This window comes from Seriola lalandi, unplaced genomic scaffold (assembly GCF_002814215.2).
Source record: "Seriola lalandi dorsalis isolate HSWRI2012SDOR001 ecotype SW California unplaced genomic scaffold, Sedor1 jcf7180002054982, whole genome shotgun sequence".
Taxonomy (NCBI): Eukaryota; Metazoa; Chordata; class Actinopteri; order Carangiformes; family Carangidae; genus Seriola; species Seriola lalandi.
In genome coordinates this window covers 106,120-131,025 of record NW_019525531.1, presented here as the reverse complement: position 1 = coordinate 131,025, position 24,906 = coordinate 106,120, and the positions used below count along the sequence as shown (strand labels likewise).

Below are 24,906 nucleotides of genomic sequence, written 5' to 3'. Positions count from 1 at the left end.
ATTAATACTGTGAAAGTATCAAAGCCTCAGTCCACAGAGAAATGCACACAGCCTGTATTCAGAGACTGAGCCTTAAAACCAGCCGTCAGGACTTCCTGTAACTTGTGATGTCACAACAAAGCAGTCATTGCTCTCAGCGATGCCCCAAGCCCCGCCCACCTGGACCCAACATCCAACCTTGTAGGATTTGGTTTCTCTGAGTGTTTACCTGAAATCTCTTTTTATTGGATCACTCAGAAAAGTCACCCAATCAGAGGAGAGGCTCAGAGCCTCCTCTCTTCTGATTCTGACGACCTGTTGTTACTAGAGCTCCAGAGAGAAGCCTGAGAGAGGAGATGTAAAACTACACTGAGATGGAGGAAATAAATCAATAACAAAGGAGGGATTTATAAATAGATAACCTACTATAGTCCATATAGTCCGCATTACTGACAAAAATCAACTGACAAAAAATAAATATATAAATCCATCCTTAATTTGACTGAAGATTTTGAAAGTATTTTAGAAAGGGTCCCCATATCTACAGGAACTTTTTGTTTGAGTTATAGACTGAGTAGCGGACCTTTTCAAGACTTAAACGGGACATAATGTCCCTCAGCCATTGAGCATGGGTGGGCGGGGCAGGGTCCCTCAATCTAAGTAACACTGCACTCTGACCTGAAAGAGAGGCAAAAGACAGCATGTGGCGTTTGTTTGGAGTCCAGCGTGCTTAATTTTCTCCCATAACGCCAAAAAAGGGCGACCAGGGAGTTGGGTCAAAGTCAAAATTGAGGATGAGAAATGGGCTGTGGAAAACATCCTTCCAGTATTTTCCCAGACTAGGACAAGTCCACATCATGTGAATGAGGGGGGCTTCACCTCTTTTACATTTATCGCAACAGGGATTCACATCTGGGTATATACGAGAAAGTTTGGCTTTGGTACATGGGCCCTATGCACCACTTTAAACTGTAACAAACAATGCCGGGCAATGTCAGAGCGATGTTGAATTAACAAGCTTCAAAATTGAATCCCACATGTCGTCTGACTGGGGAAGGTTTAAATCTTGCTCCCAAGCATTTTTGTCAAGAAGGGCGTGTCTTACACCAGCCAGCGTGTCATAGATAAAGGATAATAAGTGTTTGTGTGAAGGGTGTAAATTAAGAAATAATTTTTTATGTCATAATTAAATCTGTCTCCATTCAACTGTGTCACTTTTTATCAAACTTTCCGACCTTAGCCAAACCTTTTATGATATTTGACTCATTTTTGAATTTCTGCCATTTCCAAATTAAATTAAAAATGGTCAACAGATGGATGAAAACTGGTCCAGGTCCAGTGTGTACTCCCCCATGTCACTTGGCCAAAGCTCTGCGAAGATTCATGATGCTATGGTCACCTAGTCGGACACGGGGACATCTCAAAAACGAGGATATCGCAGAGCCTGATCTGAGTATAAGTGTGGAAGTTTGGTCATGTGATAACAGGTGGCATCAGACGTGAATGTCCTCCTTGATCTTTCTCAAGCTGTTCACTGACTGCTGGTTGATGACTTTCACTCCGTCCTCGGTGCGGGTCTGCTGTTCACAGCTGATATCATGTTCTTGTGCATTTTTCAGTTCAATGAGCTCTTTCTTTTTTTGTTTTAATGAGTTCATGTTCATCACAGAGTTATACTCAGTGTGGGTTGCAGCTCTGTTTCTCATTCCCTTGTTCAAGGCCACAGCGGTCCAGGTCTCCAGTGTTTTCAGTGTGTGCATGTAAATACTTAAGGGAGATTGTTTTCCGTACACCCTCATTCCAGCCTCGTTTTTCAGTCAGCTCTTATCAGAGCCGCTCTGCCTGCATGTGCAGATAACTTTTTGTTCCTCCCATATCTCCTCCAATTTGTTGTCACTCCTTTCATCCCTCCACATTTTCCTCCAGGTTGCAGATCCCTTTTACAGGATCTCTGTAGACAATCTGGTTGTTATGGTCGACTCTTGGTTGAGTTTAGCTTCACACTGTGTTTGTGTCACTGGGTATTTTTTTTCTGAACAGATAACAGCACTAAGTGCTTGTTTGTGCTGCTGCTGCTGTTGCTGTGTGATTATTGAAAAGCCTTTAGAGGCATGTGGTGCTGTTTTGATGAAAGTTGAAATATTGTTACTCTCAAGCTCTTAGCTCTAAAATAGACACAGTTCTCAACATCATGAGAACAAATACAGATTCTACGTGGCCCTATGAGCCCAACTATATCAAGCTGGCACTGCTTTATCTCCCGCACCAACTCCAGCTCCTTCCCCACCAGAGAGGTCACATTCCGCATACCTACAGCCAGTCTGCAAAGCCAGGGATCGGTACGCACAGGCCCCCGACCCGGCCTGCCGCCCGGCTTGCAACCCCAACCCCAACCTGATGCCTGTCCGTGCAAGTGCTGGGCCCATAGGGAGGTGGCTCCATGTAATGTTTTTCAGACTGTGCCCTACCGGCACAGGCCCAGTCACCAGACGCTGGTGAGCTCTCCTCCCATATCTGGTTCCAAGAGGGTGCCCATGTTTCCGTACTCCGGTCGAGGTGACGCAGACTTGAAGATTGCCTTTTATCCAGTGGTTATTGAATTGCTCTTAGTCAAGCCTCTTCCCTTGATACCAATTTTCCTTGGGAGACCCTATCAGGGGCTAATACCCCTGACAGCACAGCTCCCAGGATCCCTGAGACACACAAACCCCTCCACCACAAAGGTGGCACTTCATGGAGGGGACATATCACAACATATCACCACATGTTATTATATTATGTCCCTGCAAGTGAATGTGTAAAAACTCAACTCAGGTGAAATAAAGTAAAATAAATCTTCACAGTTGAAATCTTCAGATTTATGACCTGTGCTTAATTTAATATGTTTAGAGGCACAGGAAACTTGATGCAGTAATGCTGTTTTTTCCATATCAGTATGAAGGTATACACATGATGTGCTGTGCAAAGCATTTGAAGTTACACAAAACATCGACTTCCCTCACAAAAGTCCCGATGCCGGGATGCTGTGGTCTCCCAGTACGATGTAAATAAAGTTACTGCTGAAAAAATGCAGATGACCTCAAACACCCAAACAATAAGACATTAATGCAGCATGTAGCAATACACAAACAAACACACTGAGTAAAGCCAACAGAGGACTGTCTGAGACATATTTTGCAGAGCTTTTGACCCAATAAGAAATCAATCAAACCAGTTCCAGTTCTGGTCAAGTATACATGTTTCAGCTTGCACAAACTTGAGGAAGTCGTTCACTCTCAGCACTAACTGGACCAATGAAATCAGACATCATAGGTAACAGCAAGGTGAGCGCTGAGCTCTCTGTTTAGACTTTTCTTGTGATGAAACACGGCCAGACTATTTAAATACCTACTAAAATAAATCAGTCAACAACAATTAATGGCATTTCTAAAAGCTAACCAACAATGGACACCTGTTTAGTTGCAAATTCACCAGAGTTTCCTGCTCTTTTTAGAAAACACATTTACAGATGTTCTTCTACATCATGGTGAATTTTCATAGTACCCAATTTCAAAGAAATGAAGCATGTTTAAAGTACGATTCAGCTTTGATGACTGTGTTGTGGGAAAAAAAAAGTGCGTCAGTCCTCCTCACTGACCCACGACTTGACTCCCCTTCTTGTTCCTCACATGCAGGCCTTTTAACCCACCTCTCCCCCAGGAGGAGGAGGAGGAGGGCAGTGCCAACTGCTATGGTAGAGAATGGAAAGTCTGGGCCACGACGCTTTGGTAAGTTTGAGGTCGGAGCATGGCTTGGCGGAGAGCAGAGAAGCAGGGTCAGTCTGCTGCCATCCCTTGGCGCGAGGCAGGGATGTCGTATTCGTCCCTCATCATTTTCAGTGGATCATCTCTCCGTCATACGCTTGCTGTTCAAGTTGGTTGTTCCCTGCTAATTAAATTTGTGCTTAGCCATGTTGTGAAAGTTCAGAAAGCATAATGTCAATGCTAACCTTGCTTGGAATAGCATTGAGCGTTGTTGTAGATGCATGAAAACAGCTTTTTCAGAGTGCAAATTGTTGATGAGGAAAATCAGCAATGCTTTTAAGGAGGCTAGATAGCAGCTTGTCTGAATGAGTCGTCCCTGTAGTCAAGGTTACTCTGTTTGGTGTTGTGTATTGATTTGGCTAATTATGCAGCATGTTTTTAGTTGTTTGCTCAGCCAGAGTCAATCTGCTTTCAAAATGGCTTTTCATCTAAGCCAGAAAGCAGATGGTAGTGGAATGTAGGCTGTCTGCCTGCTTCCTCTTTTTAGTTTTGTGTCAGTCTTTTGTTTTATGCAGCATTCTTACAATCTGCTGCCTGCAATCACAAATACTCTATCAAAGACTTTAACTGCTGCTTTTTGTCTGGTTAAGAAAGGTTCTTATTATCAGCCAGACTTAAAGAAAAATTGAATAACATGGACTCATCAAGTAATATTTGTTCTATATTTTAAGAGGAGCTACAACCCCAAGACTCCATTAGCCAACTTGATGCTTTGGCACAGCTCCATGTCTGGCATGTGAAAAATCAGCAGCTGATGCTCTCATTTATTGAAGTGGCTCCCTCCCATTTCTTTTAGATTGCTTGAGAAAACACAGTGACCCATGCTGCTGGGAACAATGAGCATTCACTTTAAAAATAAAAAATAAAAAGGCTTAATACCAAACCTTTAATCAGCTATTCATCATTGCCAGAAAAAAATATAAATCCTGAATCCATTAACACCGCTATGGAAGCGCTCCCATGTTCAATGTAATTAAGGCTGCCGTCTGGAGGGGATCATTTAGGATTGCGCTGTAGCTTAGCCTCCTGTCATTGCTGTATATCTTCCAGGGGGAAAACTCAGTGGTCTCTGTAGAATAACAGTTCAGCAGTTTTGGTGCAACCAAAAGTCCCTGGATGTTACTCAACAGGTTTCTTGTGATACTACTTCTTGACTCGTTCGGTTGCTGGGTAAAGTCTGAATTAAAGGGGAGACGAGGTACGTTTATTTGTATTGCTTTCTCAACAACAAGACAATCCAAAGATTGGAAGGCAAAGTCATGTCAGAGTCCTAGCCCCTGTTTGTGCCTTTCATGTAATAGTATACATTTGGCTCACAGAGGTAGCAGGTCACCTTCTTGTCTAACCATCTACATGAAAAAATATTCCATCTGCAACATTGTCTCCTCAAAATTATGTATCTCCACAACTAAACTGCAACCGCAAATACATTTTGCACAACTCTACCATCCACCCAACCACATCCCACTGACCCTGCTGCTGTGAATACACGGACATGGGGTTGGCTGAATGATAAAACTTTTTTTTATTTTTTTTTTATTATCAATTCCCCATGTTAGACTTCTGTTTCCCAATCAAAACGAAGATGGCAGCTCACCAGCTACCTGGGTAGGAAACAGCTGAGTTTCGGTTGAATCGTCTATTGAAGCTCAGCTGCTCAGGAACAGACTGTAGTGGTGATGTCATCTACAGACAAATCCTGGAGCTGCTCCACAGACGGTGAATAATGGAACAACTGCTGGGACATTGCGACAGCAGCCAGTGTTATTTTACTGGGGTATGGGCACATTTCCTGACTCACAGTTTGAAGCCCTACATTAAAAATATGAATGAAATGACTAAAAAAAAAAAGTGGAGACACAGTCAGTGATGCAGCATCATTGGACCATTTTCAAAAGGCTGTGATGCTCTTATTTCTACCCTAGGGAGACAGCAGCCTGTGTTTGTGGATATGCATTATATTAACTGTAACATCCACAATCAATGGAGTACCACAATGCAAAGTGTGAAGTTTTCAATGAAATAAGTCGATCCCAAACATTTAAAGGTTTAAGGACTGTTTCAGAAATGACTCGTGAGTGTTTTCTGATCTGTCATAGTTGAGGGTCTGGTTAAGTTATGGAAACTATGGGCTGCTTCCACACCTGTAATGATGTGTTTTTATCTTGTAGCTCTATTTTGTCTGGTCTGTGGTTACCATGACAGGGTGCAGCCATGAAGCTATGCAGATTGACAGGTAACTCCTTAGACAGCTCGAAGCAGAATATTATCCTCAAATCATGAGTCCTGTGATTGACATCTGACTTTTCAAGGCCATTTTCACCCCCAACCTTATCCTTGCAACTTTTTATGGTGCTATGTCACACTACTTCCTTCTTATGGAATGCACTATTATTTCAATAAATCACCAATGCCATGATTATTCGTACAAGTGCAAGTGCAAGAAGTCGTTTGTCAGAAAAAGTAACATGGTTCGAACATATGACCTTTGAACCTTAGTATCTTTAACCATCAAACCACCTTTAAACCCTCCTTGACCCATAGTGGGAGGCGTCCATGAATCAGCTCCCTCAGCCTGCCTTGATTGGTATTCCAGCAGTGAAGGAGGTATTCATCATCATCCTCCTCAGCCAGCGCTGATATTCCTCCCTGTCACACATCATCATAAATGCATTTTGATGAGGTCACAGGAGGCGCGTGCATGAACTCTCTCTCTCACTCACAAACACACAACTAGTCCAGAAGAAGGACAAACAGGCGTGCACACAAACACACCTCCCCACATAGATAAACAACACAGGACTTCAGACAGAGCATGTCTATTTCAGTGTAGCTCAAACAGACAGCCCAGATGTTGCAGAGACAGAATGTACAGCGTGCTACAGTAATTAACATGCCTGTGCTGTGCGCTGCAGTATTGATATGCAGTCCATGTCTGGATAAAGAATTCTGTTTGGTCTCGCTGGCTTTGGCTCGGTGCTTTTGCAGGGAATCATCTCACTCTGTTTTTCTCTCACTATGTATCTTTCGTTTTTCTCAAGCTTTCCAATCACGCTCAGTTTAATTTTTGCCAGGTTTATTGGCATGAATCAATGGAAGAGAACCAACTTTTCCAAGAGCATCTCAGTGCATCAAAAAGTTGTCGGTATTTTTTTGCGTTTGGCGTAAAAGCAGGCCTCTCATAGATGTCATAGAACTGTCAAGATGAAAAATGGAGTGCATAGATGACAGGAAGTAGAAGAAATTAGAGAACTGAGACACTAAGTTAGATTAAGTTTCTATTTTCCAATGAGGCAATACAACTAGTTTAAATCTAGTAAGTTGAATTTTAGTATTTTTATCATGCGAATTTTGCCCCAAAGAGTAAATAAATGCCTAAATATACGGTATAAAGTATGTATGGTGTATATGTTATAGCTATCTAACTGTCCATATAGAAGCTCACGCTCTCCCTGAGAGAACAAGCGATGATGAAATATTAAGTAAGAAGGGAGACTGAGAGATCAGAGTGAAAATACATCTTTGTTCTGTCACTGGAAGTTTGTGTGCAGCAAAGCTCTGTTTGTATGACTGAGAAGTACAATTAAGTACGTATTATAACAGCAGCAGTGATGAATACTACGAGCAAGAGATGAAAGCATTCAATACTGTATTGTTTTACCGCTGGTTTCAGTTTTGCCCCTCAGTTCCCTCAGTTTGGGGAAGAACCCTTTCCTTTTTCAACATGCACAAAACCAGCTCTTTGAGCACTTGAGAGTCCAGATATCAACCCCCTCTGCAACACCTCTGGGATGAACTGGAACAGCGACTGTGAGCCAGACCTCATCCCCAACATCAGTGTTGGACCTCACTAAAGGTCTCATAGCTAAATGGGAGTAAATCCCTGAAGTCTACTTCAACATCTGGTAGAAAGACTAAAACCAGAAGAATGGAGGCTGATAGAGCAGCAGGTTAATTCCCAACTTCCACATATGGATGTTATACTCACGATTCTACATACTTCAACCATGTTATGTATTGTGTTTATGATACCATATGAAAATTTATTGATACCCTGTTTAAATATTATATATAACAACCAAAATATAACAATCCTGAAAGATCTGTTTATTAAAATCCAAAACTTAACATGATATGAGGCTTTTACATTTGATTTGGAAAAACTAAAGTTGACCACAATAAAGAACAAACATGAACATGAAAAAAGAAATAAGATAATACACCAAAACCTCCTCAGGCATTTTTATTTTCAAATATCTAATATTTTTCTATTTGCTATTTCAAGTCACTTGCTATGACTTGTAGTTCTTTCCCTGGAAAAATGACCAAGAGGTGTTGAAGTTCACTTTTCCCTTCTGTTGGGAATAAACAGAAGAAATATTAGGTTCATATTACGGAAAACCCAAGGAAATAAAATATATTTAATTCACAGGTTAATTCTGGCAAGTGAAACATTACAGAAGTTATAGTTGACAACCAGTGACATAAAATGACTTGGTGGTTAATGGTCAAGTAACTGAAACTCCACAGACTTAATCAACATCCTTTAATGAATGGCCTTCAAATTATGAAAATACCTGTGTTCAAAATGGAGAACTAGATGCCAACAGATTAAAGAAAATTCATAGTTTTATTTCAAAACGAGAAATTTATACTTGAACTTCTAGTCAGCATTTTAAAAAAGCAGGCAATATACCATTTTGAGTCATAGCATACCAAATAGCTTGGTTTTAAAGGAATAATCATCAATGGATTTAATTATGGACTGATGACAGAGTGGTTTCTTTGTGTACATGAGCAGCATATCTGAATAAGACCCCTCAGCTGTAACTTCCTCTGCTGCCTTTCCACTGAGAGAACCTTCATGCTGTGAAGGGCGGTGGGCTGAAGTAGTTTGATCCCTTTTATCTTCTGGTCCTTGACTGAGGCTGCGGAGCTCCATGTGGGAAGCTGAGAGGGAATAAATAAAGGAGGCAGAGAGTTCAGGATTAAATCAATTGGCAACCTCTCTCCCTGTCCATTTTTCTGAGGGTCTTTTAGAACTAAAGAAAAGAGGTACATCCTCCAATTGTGATTTTCAGTGGAGTCAAATGAAAAAGTTTTTGGTGAAATGTCGACTTTTTCTGGCATAAGTTAACTGGTTTTATCTTGTTTATGTTGAATATCCCTAGTTTCTTCTCATGTTGGAAGAACCTGAAGATGATGTGTATATCATAGTGTATACATATTTATACACAGCCATGTAATGAGGTACATCTTATCTTTGATTAGCCTTTCTCTATCATGCCATTGGTAACTGTAGTTGATTACTGGATCATGCATATGTCATATTAGGCAGTTGTCCTGTTGTCCTATTGGAATAAGTGATTTCAAACTCCCACCCAGCTGATGTGCCTCTGAGTGAGACACTCATGGTACCTTTAAATCAAATTGGTTTCATAGAAAAGACCATTTAGACACACCCATGATGTGCTTTCAATATTTTGTTGGGAAATTTTTGGTTGCAAACAGTTTTGAGTTTGCAACCAAATGTTTTTCAGAATGGCGAGACCTTAGAACTCAAGAAAGTAATTTGACCATTTTTTGTCAACTACTGTTTACTTCTTGATAAGGGAGCAATCTGTAAATTTTGCTATTGCTACAAAACTAGCGTTAGCATTATCCTTTGTTTACTTACCAGTCTAGCCAAGAGCTTCAGCCATCGTTGCGATTACAACACAAGAGGTTATAATATGTCCTGAGCAGGGCTACTTCTTCAAAACAGACTGGACACTACAGTGACTCAGTATCGGAAAGTGACAAGACAGTCCAACTTGGCCAGGGCTAGCAGGTTAGCATGCCAACTTCAGTAGATGTGATAGAAATAGAAAAACAAGAGGGTTGCTTTCCAAACCTGGAAACAGCTGTTGGTGAGTAAATGAATGAAATTTGATGTTGAACTCCCAATGTTTCTTCTAGACTGGTAAGTAAACAGCTCTTAATGCTAACATTAGCAATAAAGCAACAGCAAAGCTTACAAATAGTGCCTTTAAACATGACTTTTCAGGGCAAAGGTCATGTACTCAATCCTCTCTATTCATTTCTTCATCTCAGATATGAGCCATTGTGGAGGTACGTCAGTTGGTCCGCCACCATTGCCACTATCATTCGGTAGAGATACTTGCCTACGTTCCTTCATTTTGTTGTTGTTCCTTCTTTCATTTACGACAACATAATTCCACTTTCAGAATTTGCACTTTTAAGAGTACAGGTGGGAGTGAGTTATTCCAGTTAAGACTTGACTGAATGCTAATTGTAGCAAAATATTGAGCATCTGTTCTCTATGCCTCCATTACATAAAGCCCTTTTTTGAACATTTTTGAAAACAGTCGTAAAAACGAACATTATGCAAACATAGCCCTCATAAGGATAAAGTTGAGTTGAATAAAATGAGTGAGCGAACACAAAGGGACAGTAAACGACACACAGGCTGAACCTACACGCATCACTATTTAGATTCACCACACATCCTCCCCCCTGCATCATTTCATGCTCCGACCACTCAAAGTAAAGAATCCCTCGGGCAGAACAGTAAATACCGTTTGATGTTGAACAGCAGCCGAGCCTCATGAAAGAGGTAAATGTGAAGTATTTGAGTCATGGTGGGAGCTTTGAAACATCAGGCGCACCAGATAGGCTGAAACACATTCTAAACGTAGCACAAAATAGGGTGAAATGACCTAAAAATGAATGTTGAGGTGTGGGTGTCGAAGGAAATTGAGTCAGGGTTTTTTTTTTCTTCATAGAGAGGCAGGCGTCACAGTATGTGATGATGGGTAGTTTGAGATGATTGGGATTTTTTTGTAGACACAAGTTAATCAGTGAGGAACTGATGGCAGGATTCTGGAGGGAGTTGTGGTACTGCTTCTCATTGACGCTGAACATTTCTTTGCAGGAAGTTCGTGATAGATCGTCCAACCACAGATACTAATCAGGGATTTTAATTCTCTTGTGCTAACTCTTTGCAGTGTGCTTTAGCTGAATAACTTCCTGTCCATTGGAGAGAAACATTTGTTATTTAGTCTGAGGATAAATAATAATGTCTACAGGATTTTACTTCATTTTAGCTTTGGGTGCAGGACATTGTTTCTGTTAAGTTTTGATCCGTTGTTGCCTCACTTTTGTTTCTGAAGTTACAAAGTGTAACACAACCCTCAGCCTGTACGGCATTTTACAATTTACCTGCAACATTTCCTACAGAAGAGTCGCTTCGACAGACACCTCAACTTTTTTCATTACTTGCACTTCAGAAGACACTTCAGCTAATTTCACCAGTTGCAGTTCAGCTGAAACTTCCTCACAATTCAGCGCATACACTTCAGCTACTTACAGTGCTTCAACTTTAATTGTAGCTGCCAAACGAGATTTCAGAAGCAAGTAATTATTACCCTGCAGCTGCAGTTTCCAGCGTGAGCAAGAACACTTAAATCTTCTTCTGATAATGTTCCTGTTCTCTGTGTTCTAAGCTAACTGGTGTGTAAAAATCCTTATTATCCTCTTGTACTATAGCAGTGGGATGTCTATTTGAACCAACAACATAATTAACCCCAATCACTGTCATGTATCTCGTCGTGGTTGTAAGAATCCCCATTAAAAATGTTTTAACAGCAGAATGTGTGGGGGTGTGGGGGTACTAACCAGACCTTCCCTCCCTCCTCGATCCCCCCCGTTTTCTCACATCCCAGAGAACCACTCTGCCCCTCCAGATGTCACCGGTTACACCAACAACACCGCCAACACCACCGCCACCGATGGGATCCAGGTGGAGAGAGCCCCGGGCGCCGGCACCGGGCCCAGAGACAGACGCCCAAGTACGGCAACGCCGAGCTGATGGAGACCGGAGACGGTGAGTCAGGGCGGGGAGTACCGTCTGGGGAGAGGAGTTAGGAAGAAATGATAACAACAACAATAAGTAAATGATGAGCAAGCATAGTTCCAGCTTTTCAAGGTAAAAAGTCCTGTGTTTATGAACTGAAGCACCTATTAAAGGGAAAATCAATATAAAACGGAGCTGAGTTTATTTAGAGTTTGCCCATGAAAACTCATTTACAGATTTTATGAGACAAACACAGATATGAGCAGTTCATAAAAAATCTAGGAGGCAGGTACGTTTTGTAAGAGCACAACATTGAACTCTTTTAAGCAGATTTTCATGCAACATTAAGTGTAATCATCAGCTGTTGGGAAGATTTGATATAAAAAAGGCTTTTGCCCACTTGAAATAGACAGGTTCATGTACAGCCATACTCGTTCCAGCGTTCAACAGGCGACTCCTGCCTTTTGGATGTTCTGAAATTTTGCGTCAATGTCTATTGAAATCTGTATGATATTGTATTCGAGATCAAAATCTTTCTGATGTATTGCGTGTATATCTTCACATGGAACTATGAATGTGATTCTGCATATCAGTTCTTCAAAGACTTTCTAACTAAATTGCCACATTGTTTATTTTCTGGAAGCTTGATTTTCTAAACAGTTTTTTTCCTTCATGCGAGTGTGACCTTATGAGCAACTGGAGGACTTCTCAAGAAAATGCTTGACAATGGTGTTGTGTTTGTATTACAAGATCATGAGTCACTGAATGTATACCAGCTTTTTGCTGATGGTTGAATTCGATTAGGACACTCTGGCACATCCATGTTTAGTGTCCTTTCTTTGGAAAACTTAAGTCATCAAAAGTCCGGTCTTTTTTTGGGGGGGGGGGGGTTTCCTGAACTTTTATAAGAAACGTCTTCTCCTACATACAATTAATGACTTCGTCTTTGACAGTTTATTTTTTTATATCCTATTTGTTATTTATTTATTGTATGTCTTTTTTTTCTTCTTTTTTAATGTTTCCAGGTTTTGTACATATTTTATCTTTATTTGAAATTGCCTGTGAAACCCATTATATTGTTTCCAAATATGAAATAGTTTTTATTCGAGTTTACTTTTTCATAATGAAAAGAGAAAAAGTTCAGAACAATCATCAATGAAGCTCTGCAGGGAGCAGTTTTTCCATCACAGTCTGGTTTGTCACTCTTGCAGAACGATCCATTAAGGTCTGAACAGAACAACAAATCATAGCAGCAGAATCTGACACCTCCATTTGTCGACTAAATTATCATCATTCAGAGTTGCATCAGCCAGCTCTTTTAACATCAGCACATGTTTAAAATGCTTTTTAGCATCAGAAAATACGAATCCAGATGTTTCTGCAGACTCCTGGTTCATAGTTTCCGAGACCGAAGTCATTCATCCGAAGCTACGGTCTGGCTGATGCAGCCGTGGACGGAGGTGTTGAACGCAGCTCACAGCGAAGTGGCTCGACAGATCGGGCGCCAGAGTTTACAGATGGAAGCTTATCGGGATGTTTGGCTGAAAGAGACGCGACAAAGCTGAGGCTCTCTTTCAAAGCGCTGAGAGGATTTCATCAGAGAGTCTGAATCTTTTTATTGTCAAGCTTACAATGGCTCTCACGCTTTTTTGTTTTCAGAGATGAGCTTTAGTCAAACCGAGTTGTATCATAAACTATTTGTCTTTGGATTTTTGAGGATTTAACTTTTGATTCATTGTGTGGGAGCAGAGATTTCACTTAAGTCTGTTGCCCTCTGTTTGTTCCCTGCACTGGATTATACATCTTAACACATTAACCTTTTTGTGAGGATTTTTTCCCCCTATTTATCTGGTGTTTGGAGACATTTTACTGCTATTACTGTCCTATAAAACATTATCAAACATTTCCAATGTATAATCAAATACTTCCTGAAGATTTCTTATCATTTAAACCAAAACTACTGGAATATTTTTTATAAAGCTAAAGTCTCACCTCCTTGTTGATGGTTTGTTTTTGTTTCGCAGGACAGTGCTGTTTGAGCATAGACTTTTTGTTTCGACACATTTTATTGCCCTGTCTGACCCTGAATGTGACAGTGTTTGATGCTAAAATGTGTTCAGTCTGAATGCAAAGCCAATTTTTTGTGGTGTGGACAATTGCAAGTGAAGTAAATGCAGATGTGAGCGGATGAGGTTTCAGCCCTGGGCAGCAACGAAGGAGGCAAAGACATGTCATGTAAATTTTTCCCCCCCCAAAAAAATCTGATTCATAAACAGACAATAAAATACATCTATACAAATGGTACATTGCATAAAAACAGGCTGCAATATATACTAGAGGTCAAATTTATGCAAATACTATGAGTATAATTCACTTTGCCTTCAGCGTTAACTCCTTCAGACAGACGTGAAACCGTCCAGCACTGAAAAACAAACATTTTCACGGTCAACTTGAATTTCATGGCAACCACGTTGGCCTTGGCCATTACATTAATCTGCTGAAAGTGATGAGGTTTTCTGAAAGCAAATCCATTAACATTACACATGGCTATTTATAGATTCTGGTAAATTGAAACATGATAACATGATGTAGCTTAATTGACACATGATAATGGGCTGCATCTTAAAATATTATATTTACATCCAGATGTCAGCACCTACACTCTCATCCCACCTGTTCGTCTTAAAGCGCCTCACTCTGTTACATTGAAAGAGCAATCTGTACCCATCCTTCATCTCACATGCCTTTTTCCCCTCTACCCCATCAGTGACTGTCACGTTTAGCAGCAGCTCTGTTGAAGCGTGCCGCTCCAATGTGGATTCAAGGCTCGGGGGATGCACTCAGCGTGTTGCTGGGTGGAATGCGAAAGCGACGGCTACTTCACTTGTGCACCTGTGAAAGCACAATTAGTTTTGGGATTTATATTAAAGTGTGTGTTTTTGTGTGTGTTCCTCCTCCGCAGGTGTTCCCGTCAGCAGCAGAGTTTCAGCCAAAATCCAGCAGCTGGTCAACACCCTGAAGAGACCCAAACGGCCGCCGCTAAGAGAGTTTTTTGTGGACGACTTTGAAGAGCTGCTGGAGGGTAACTACCTCACTCTCTTTCCTTCTAAAACATGTTTGAGCTTAGGCCTGGTAAACCTTTTTAAAGTTTTCTCATCCGTCTTTTTTATGTATTTAATTTTTATTTTACTTCCTTGTGTTTTACATTTTGTTTCATGCTACGTCATATGTTTATGCCTCCGCGCCGGCGACAGCCAGGGCCGGGTTGTCCGTCCGTCCTCGTGAACACAATATCTCAGTAATGGTTTGAGGGGATTTCTTCAAATTTTCTCACAAATGTCCACTTAGACTCAAGGTTGAACTGATTAGATTTATGTGGTCAAAGGTCAAGGTCGCTTGTGACCTCACAAAACATGTTTTGGCCTCTTGAATGTGATATCTCAAGACCACCTCGAGGGAGTTTCTTCAGATTTGCCACAAACATTCACTTGGACTCAAAGATTAACTAATTAGATTCAGGTGAGTAAAGGTCAAAGGTCAAGGTCACAATGACCTCACATTTTTGTGAATGCAATGTGACACCCAGAGGGAATTTCATTACATCTCGCACATTCACTTGGACTCAAGGATGAACTGTTCAGTATGTGGTGGTCGAAGGTCAAAGGTCAAGGTCATGTGACCTCACCAAAACACATTTTCGGCCATAACTCCCAAATTAATTTACTAATTATGACACAATTTAACACAAATGTCTAATAGATGATGAAGTGATGACATTTTATATCCAAATGGTCAAAGGTTTATTTCACTGTGACATGACTGTAACTCAGGAAGAGGAGATTGTGACCTTATTTCCTGCAGCTTGGCTGGTTGGTGGAGGGATACAACCGCGAGGAGGTTATTACTAGCTGTTTAGTGACTGTTTGGCAGCAGGGAAGTGGTTAAAGGGCCACAACAACACTCATAACTCTAACTAAAGAATAGCATACAACAGAGCACAAAAAAGAATTTAATTATAATTGATTATAATTTGCAAGTAAGGACATTAATAGTAATTGTGGCCTTGCTGATAGTTGAAATAACAGCAAATATACACACAAGGAAGGCCAGGAAGGCCCCAGTGGGAATGGAGCCTTTTTAATGTCTTTCTTCTCATGTTGATAACTTCAGGTAAATATTAAAATGTTGCTGAAAAATTATCCACAAGGACAAATCACCGTCGCCAAAACCCCCGTCTCCTGATGTCTGGTGTGACAAAACTAATTCTAACTGATAAATATTTCCTTTTCTTTTCAATGTCAAAAGCTGCTGCGAGAGCCAGAAGTGAATTCATAATTTAAACGTGAATAGCAAATGTTGGAAAGACTCTGTTTGGTTCGGTGTGACATTAAGACGCATTAACATGGTGTTTTGGCTTCATGTCCTTCCTGTGATCGTTCTCTGTGATACAGCGGTGATGAACGTGTTGCATCATTCCTCACGCACATGCTCTTCAATCAAATCAAACGTTAACTCATAATCAGAGGATGATCATTTCATTTAAAAAACATTGTATTATCATCATGATATTGGGTTTCTGAGGAGCCTACAGTTGAGCTGCTAGATGAATAATTCCTCTTTTATACATCACCTTTGAAACATCGCTCTGTACCTTTTTAAATTTGTAGAAGAATTATTCATTTAAATGGCTGTTAGATGTATTACATCAGGATTTTGCTATAAAAAATCATAAGCCAGTCTGCATGTATAAAAAGGCTTTATTTAAAGTAAAAGGAAGACTTAAAAAAACAAGTTACTTTTAATATTTTCTGTCACTACTCAACAGATTGCAAGATAAGTCTATATTCTGTGCTATTTTAATAATAGTCTTTATTTATAGAGCACTTTTCAAAAACAAAGTGCTTAACAATAGCAGAAATAAAATAGAATCAATACAATCAATGGATTTCAAAGCAAAGAGAACAGATAGAACAATTAAAACAATTAGGAGCATAAAAAACAGTACTGAGAGAAATAAAACACTTGAAGGGAAGTTAAAACCAGGAAAAGCTCTCTGTTAAAAGCACGGTGTAAGAAGGGTCTTAAAGGAGATCACAGATTCCGCCGACCTGTTGTGGAAATCATGTTGGGGCCCTAAAAAAGCCTGGCAGCAGAATTCTGTACAGTCTGGAGACAATCAATAGGTTTTTGGGTAAGACAAGTAAAAAGACTGTTACAGTAATCCAGACGTGATCAGATAAAAGTGTGTAAAATAGTTTCTGTCATCAATATTGTACAGGTTTTGTGGTGTGCTGCTCAAAACTTAGATTACTGTCAAACCAGACGCCAAGATATTTTACATATTCTATATAAAAGGATCTGTCGCCGAGGGCAACAGTAGGCCCATCAATGTGTTTTTCATAGTGTTTGGAGACAATGGCGCACTGACACAGGAGAATAAGATATATCAGGCTCTGAATACACAGACAACACGTCCCCAAAGGATTCACTTATTTTTGGTTTTGGTCTTTTCATTGGATTTGTTGACAATAAGAAAAATGCATAAAATTGTGTTTCAAATCATAAGCAAATTTAATATCTGATCTTTCTCCCACCCACTCCCCTTCTTCCATCTTCTCCTGGCCTCCAGTCCAGCAGCCAGACCCCAACCAGCCCAAGGCCGAGGGGGCCCAGATGGTGGTCATGCGGGGCGAGCAGCTGGGTGTAGTAACCAACTGGCCCCCGTCTCTGGAGGCGGCCCTGCAGAGGTGGGGCACCATCTCCCCGAAGGCCCCCTGTCTCACCACCATGGACACCAACGGCAAGCCGCTCTACGTGCTGACTTACGGTAAGCAGAGTCTCGGTTTAACGCTGATGGGGTCGGGAAACCACACGGGGAGGGAGTGCCTTGTCTCAATAGCTTTGGGGCTTTTGTGTGAAATAAGTGAGTTGTAATTTTGTAATTCCTTCTCTTTTTAAATGTAAACTCCCAGATTAATGGTGACAGTACTGCCTAATGCCAAATATTTGAAAAGTTCCAATATGATGCCATAGTTTGGATACCAACAGGAAAACAAGACTTTTTGGACAAATATAACCACGTTTTTCTGTAAAAACTCATTTTATTGCCTGACAAAAGAAGCCAAATGTCCCACATGTTGAATGCCTGAACACAATCAGCTTTACAAGAACTTAGCCTTATTAACATTGTCTACATTTTGATTGAGATTCTGAACTATCTTATCACAGAGTGCAAACAAGACCAGAAATCTGACCAGATGTTCAATCCCAGCTTTCTGTATTTGACATTTTTTGAGTTGTTTTGTGTATGTGTGTGTGTGTGTGAGGGTGTGAGTGTGTGAAGATGAAGAGTTTGTGATGAAAAATTACATCATGTCTTCATAAATTTTTCTTGGCTGGCTAATTGGTAGAGAAATTGGGGCTGTGGTTGATAATTAGTCTCTAATATGAAAATATTATGGGTCCGAAATGTGAATCTAAGCCTGATGGTTGTGATCTGTGACCAACCATCAATAATAAATGCTTCCAGCACACACACTGTACACACACACTCACATCACTTTTCTGAAGCTTAAATCAATCAGAGTCAACCACTTCTCAATATATTGCCATAACATACCAACCAGTAGTAAAAATTGCTTTTGTACAATATGAATACAGCGGGGGTTTTGTCTGAATTGCATCCCATTTCTGTGCACATATGGTGGCTTCCCCAAGCTGATTAACTGAAGCACCAAACAATGTTTAACACCCGCTGCGTGAGCATAATTCCACTAATGGCAGCCAGACAGAGCGCTAAGCACATTTGCAAAGTGTGAAAAAGATGCTTTCAAGAAAAGCTGCTCTGCTGGAGAGAGAAGGAAACTTTATTATCCCAAAGGACCAGATTCTCAGAATATGTTTGTAAATGAATTATTTACTTGAAGAATATATCCTGAGCGACTCACAGCTCAGTCTCTGCAGGTGACACTCTGAAAACTTTTGTTGCGACAGGACTGGAGGATTTCGCTCCTTACTTTAGGTTTTTGTCATTTACTTGATAGAAGTTTTGGCTTCAATAACATGGGCAATGAATTTAGATGCTTTCATTTTAATCTTAGTTTGCTCTCACTCAAGTATAGGCTGTTTGTCCCTGACACTCAAATACAACCCCTTATGGCGGCAGGAGGTACACCACAGATAAAATGTTAAAAAATCCATCCATCCATCCATTTTCTACCGCTTATCCTCTAGTAGGGTCGCGGGGGGGGGGGCTGGAGCCTATCCCAGCATCTTTTCGAGTGAGAGGCGGGGTACAGGTCGCCAGTCCATCGCAGGGCAAACACATAGAGACAGACAACCATTCACACTCACAGCCACACCTATGGTCAATTTAGAGTATCCAATTAGCCTAGTCCCCATTTGCATGTCTTTGGACTGTGGGAGGAAGCCGGAGTACCCGGAGAGAACCCACACTTGCACGGGGAGAACATGCAAACTCCACACAGAAAGATCCCACGGCCGAGCTGGGACTCGAACCCGGAACCTTCTTGCTGTGAGGCGACAGCGCTAACCACTGCAGTGTTAAAAAATCACTGTTTAAAAATAAATAATGAACCGTTTTATGATGTGCTGTGGTAAAGGTTTGCTTGTGTTTAGGCTCAAAAACAACTTGGTTAGGTTTAGCAAAAGCGATCATGGTTTGGGTTAAAATAAGTATTCTGTTAAGGTTAAAGAGGAAATTCGTTGTCATGGTTACAGTAATGCGGAAACAACGTTGACAACATCAGATCGAAACAGGAAACAAGAGCAGTCTCTCTCTTAAAGTCCAATGTTTTGTCAATCCAACCTCAGTACTCAGACTTCACTGCTACAGAACAATGTCACCTGACTTCCTCCTTTGCTCATGTCATGATTACTACAGCCGCTAGAGGTTGCCTCATAATAAAAGCTAACTATGGCTCGCGCTTGTGGCTTTGGAGCTGTCGAACAAAGCCTTCATCCACCATAGTCTGCTCATGCACTTCCTCAATAAGAACTATTAGTAAAGTGCGGACCTGGGCCAGGTGATGAGGTGTAAAGGCCCAGGTGGTCTATACAGAACCACAAGGTGTTGTCCTGAACAAGGTCATTTAAAGCTGATGGATTTTAATCCAGGAGCCTCAAAAGAGTTGAAAGTAACATCCAGTTTGAAGGGTGAAATGAAAATACTTGCAAGTACTTGAAAGACTTGTAGATTAAGGCACCACCTTGGTTAGTTTCTCTAACAAAAAAATGTAAACCCCTTTAAGCCGTAGATCAATCAGAATAGAAAGTAAACAGATGAAAATAAGTGAGAAGTGAGAAGACAAACACACCATGATAAAAAAGTGATATGAAATCATACAAAACGCACATCAACCGCCACGCCTGCAGCAGTCCTATCATCCCAGCTCAGCTCCCTAAACACATTGACTGCAGCTGAATCACATCACGTCCTCATCCCGGGTTCAGTGCCACCATTTAAATCCACGTCCGACCCCTTGTCCTGCGGCTGAAGGCTGCAGATCCCAGTTATCCATCTCCCGAACGGCAGCAAAGAAAATGGCTTCTGGTCCGCAGGGCGTAAAGAGATTTAGCTGCTCTGAACAGAGCTGCCTCTCTCGGGTTGAATTTAGAGTCGGACCTCCCTGCTGTACAGCGGAGAGAATGAAGTGATACCGAGAGGACTCCAGACCCATCCCTTCACATAGAGTACATCCCACAGGCGAGCAAACAAACAAAGTGGAAGAAGCACTCACATCTTGTACTTTAAACTACAGAATGACAGAGAAAAATACTTCATTACAAAGAAAAGTCTTTGTTCACAGTGAAGAAGAGTAGATTTTCCTCTCAGCTGTATTTCCCAGTTTTCATCAACCAGTTGGAGCTGGCTCCGGTCACAGAAGAAGAGTAGAAAAAACACTGTATTAAATCAGCTGAAGAAGAAGAGAAATTTTAGAAAGTAGGGAAGAAAAAAGGGAAAAGAGTGGAGGCGAAAGGAATAAAATAAAAAAGCAAAGAAGAATAACAAAGAAGACTGCAAAAGAAGAAGGAAAACACAAAAGAAAAAAGCTAGACGGAAACCATAAAGGCCAGAAAAGGCGACTGAGAAATCATGCACTGAGAAAAGAAGTTAGGGAGGTGAATGTTAGAAAAGAAAGACAAAAAGAAAAAGAGGGAAATAAAGAAGTAAGGGAATGATAGAGAATATAAAGAAAAAAGGGAAGAAGGAAATAAAAGGAAACAAGAAAAGCGTAAAGATGGACAATAAAAAATAGGGGAAAGCTAAAATTAAAACTTAAGCAAGGGAGAATGAGAGAAAAGGAGGTATAAAAGAATGTAAGAAGTGAAGAAAGTTGACTAAGATACTTTTTTATCTCGTCGAATGTAAAATCTGAGTGAACGGGCTGATTTCACAAAAACTGTTGCCGAGCACTTTTCACACGCAGATCACAACCAGCGGCAGCTTCACCAAGCAGAAAGTCTCTTTGAAATGCAGTATTTGTAAAGTATTTAGCTAATTACCCCTCTCTGCCCCCCCCCACACACACACACACACCCACACACACATACACACACACACACACATACACACACAATCGTTAACCCAAAGGATAAATAGTGAATAGACAGCAGCTTGGAGCAGCAGCATCGCCTTTCTCCAAATAGGCATACAATGTGTGTGTGTGTGTGTGTTTGCATGTGTGTATGCGTGCGGGAGCGCGTGCGTGTGTGTGTGTGTGTGTGTGTGTGAAACAATCTGATTTGTGTGGAGATGATGATGAGGCAATACGAGCGCTCAGCAGACTGTGAAATGTCCTCAGCTAGCACCCAGGAGTCCTCCACCAGAGAGACAACGACACGGTGAGACTGTGTGTGTTTGTGTGTGTGTATGTGTGTGTATGTGTGTGTTTGTGTGTGTGTGTGGGGGGTGCTGAGTCTGAATCTCATCTCCATCTTCCTTTATCTTTCATTCCTGTGGTGTCGTCCCTTTGATGTCGGCCGACAAGGACAAACTTGTTTTGTTTCTTCCTGTCGAGTCGTCCTCCGCCCCTCGGAGAACAGAGAGAATTCATGATACCGAATTCTCCCGCTGTCCTTAAACTCATCCCTCAGCACGCTGCACTGCAGATAACCCCACATAATTGGCAGGAGAGAAATAAATTTGTGTTTTGGGGAAAAAAAATAAAAAATCAAGCGAGTGAAGAGTTTCTCTGGGATCTTTGATCTTCTGTAAACAGCACGGCCTGTGTTGTCTCCCAACAAATCACGGTATCGATAAAGTTGCTTGGATTTGTGTACAGCATGTGGAGCACACACAAAGTGATCAACGTTCTGTGTGTTGTGTTTTCTCTTTCTTTGATTATCCGGGTGTGTGTCTGCTTTTGTTTTTGTGTTTCCTGTAAACTACAAATCCTGTTTTAGAAACGAAAAACCGCCAGGGTCGAGCAAGTTTACACCTCACAAGAGCCAGCTCACAAGTTCACATCTGTCCCCAGCCACCATCATTTCCATGTTACTGTTTACTACTATAGAGTCACAGGCAGAGATTATACCTTTAAAACTGAAGAAAAACCAACGTGAGTATGTGTTTTACCCAAGCAGCAACCAGCAAGGCTGAAAAATGAAGCCAAAAACTGCAGTTCCTCTAATGGCCACTAGAGTCTGGCTCCAACAGTGAGTCAGTCCCCACAGACTCGCATGTTAAAATGTCCAACTTTACAGCAGAAATAAACATGTTTACAGCCTGGTACAAAAAACTGTTTTGGTCTCTAGAGCTAATTTCCTCCTTCATGACTTGTTTATATAACTATATAACTGTTTACATTTTATTAAGGCTTTAAGTTATACATAATTGAAGGTGTGGCCTCTTTGAGTGACAGGTGGGTGAGCTTATGCTTGCCACTAACCGGCATGCACCGAAGTCTCAGCTCCACCTCTTTTGGATTAGCTGGGAGTTAGGGGCAGAGTCAGGCACCGCCAAGATGGCGACGGTGGCGCAGCTCACTCTGAGCTTCATCTTTATTTACAGTCTTCGGTTTTACCACTTGAAACAATACATACAATATGATATGATATAGTACTATACAATATATAAAACAATATTTAATACCATGACACTACATGATACAATACTATACGCTACATTGTGATTTAATACATTGTAATATAGTAGTGTACATTAGGATAGACCAAATACTACAAAAATAGGTGCAAGCAATTAATTGCTAAACATCACTGGTGATTATCAGATCTAATTGTTTATTAGTTTGACTCAAAGGTTGAAGATGCTTCATGCCCCAAAACCAAACTGACTCCAAACAACCTATTTCTAAATATCTGTAATCTGAAATGTTTCAAAAATTTTACTTCAGCACAGAGACGTGTTATCAGGTGCTCAGTATGTGACCGACTGTTGCTCACAAAGAACCTGTTTTGATCTCTGTTTAGTCCTTGGAGTCATTTTGTGAGAGTAGCTGCTGCTCTCAAATGGAGAATATCTCATTTCAGAACAGAATATCGCTTTCATTAAATTAAACTACACGATTAGGCAGTGCTCTTTTTCCTCTCTTCGTGGTTTCAGAGGACAGAAAGGCTGCTGAGTGAATCTTTCACGGGTAAAGTAACGTCATCCAAAAAAAAAAAAAAAAAAAACAGACCCCAGATCTGCACAGACACACTCCTGATTACATCTGGAGCTGCAGCTCTGTGATTTGGACACAGTTCAGCTGGAGAGAAACGACAGCAGGGATCCTCTTCCTCTGATTGTTGAAGAAGGATGACGAGCATGTTTTCCAGCTGGAGGACGGCTGCTTGTCACTTGCAGTGTGCCCGCCATTACTGCTGAAGAGCCCTTGAACCAGGCGTCTCAAACTTATTTCATCCTAAAATTGCTTCAGGGTCACTGCTGTACATCTCACTCCTACACATAAAAGATGAAGTCCATGGATATCAGTCTGTTGACCGTCAGGCAGTCTGTGTTTCCTGAAGTTATAGCTATATCCCTAAAAATATGAGGGATCATAAGATGATTAATGATGATGTCTCACTAAAATCTATTCAAATGCCACAATTACTCATAGACATACACAACCTACAGCAGGAAGTCATGACTTGCTTTTAAGAGCCACAAGTCAAAAAATAATGGAACCAAGATAACGCATGTTATTAGTTAGTTAGTTCTGCCTTAGTTCGGCCTTAGTTCTGCCCAGGCTGTGGTCAGAAAGTCGTTTTTGCTTAGGAAGGTTCCTAACTGAGTTATCTAAGCAGCAGCAGGCATGATGAGAGCTGGTCGAATCCTCTATATGATAGGCGTAGGAAACACTGGAGCTTCCTTTATGAAAGGAGATAATGCCGTCCCACAATTCCTTGCTGCAGCAACATTTAAAGTGATGCACCACTGTAGTTTCACCTCAGCAGACCCATATGAATGTAGAAACAACAGAGCACCTGTTTGTGACATGATCCAATCACTACTCAACAAATGTATGGAAATGTCATGCCAGGAAACTATAAACTTGCGTCTGAATATAATTTACTCTGATCTCCTGCTCAGTTCTTCATTTCTATTTAATTCTTATTTTAATGGCTCAACCTTCTGGCTTTGTGTTTGTGGTGAGGAAAGGAGTAAATATCCCCCATATGTAATAAATAAAGTTAGCATTTAACATGTAACTCAGTTGATGTGTTGCTCTGCTAGGACCGACCGTGGGCGGGACCAGATGCTCCGGATACATGTCTGCATTTTGTTATTGCCTTACTCACCACTCTGGCAGCAGGTTTTAGTGAATCAGGCAGAAGTCAGCAGCACGTGGCTGCACAGACTCTGGTGTGAACCATAACAACTTACAAAGTGTTTTTATTCCCACCATCTGGAAAAATGGACACATACACTTTAAACATGAAGATGAATAGTTGTACTAGTTGTAATACTTGTAATACTTTCACCTGATTGTTTTGAAATAACTTTTCCAAGGATGTCTTTATAATCATTTTTCTGGACACGCTGTGTATTTGCAGAAATCATTATATTTTTTTATCTATATCACAAAATATTCTTTCTCTGCACATTTGAATGCATGTTTTGTTAAAGCATGTAAGCAAATGACTGATCATTATGGCTTGTTTCAGTTACTATGACTGACTTTTCCACCAAACGCCACGTCAAAGCCTGTAAGCAGTCGCTAGGCAGATTTTAGGCAGCTATTGGTTTCTAATCTCTCCTGGCAAGCCTAATAAAGTCTACATGCCAAAATCCCCTCTATATGT

At 40.9% G+C, this 24,906-nt stretch overlaps 1 protein-coding gene across 1 annotated transcript in view; it reads left to right on the top strand.

The window, feature by feature from the left end:
- The window catches only part of LOC111647059 (disco-interacting protein 2 homolog C), a 296,922-nt gene that overhangs the window by 222,628 nt on the left and 49,388 nt on the right, over positions 1–24,906 (top strand). Inside the window, 4 exon segments of the mRNA XM_087171235.1 lie at positions 11,507–11,610; positions 11,613–11,667; positions 14,600–14,719; positions 17,267–17,464. Coding sequence (XP_087027361.1) covers positions 11,507–11,610; positions 11,613–11,667; positions 14,600–14,719; positions 17,267–17,464 — 477 coding nt within the window.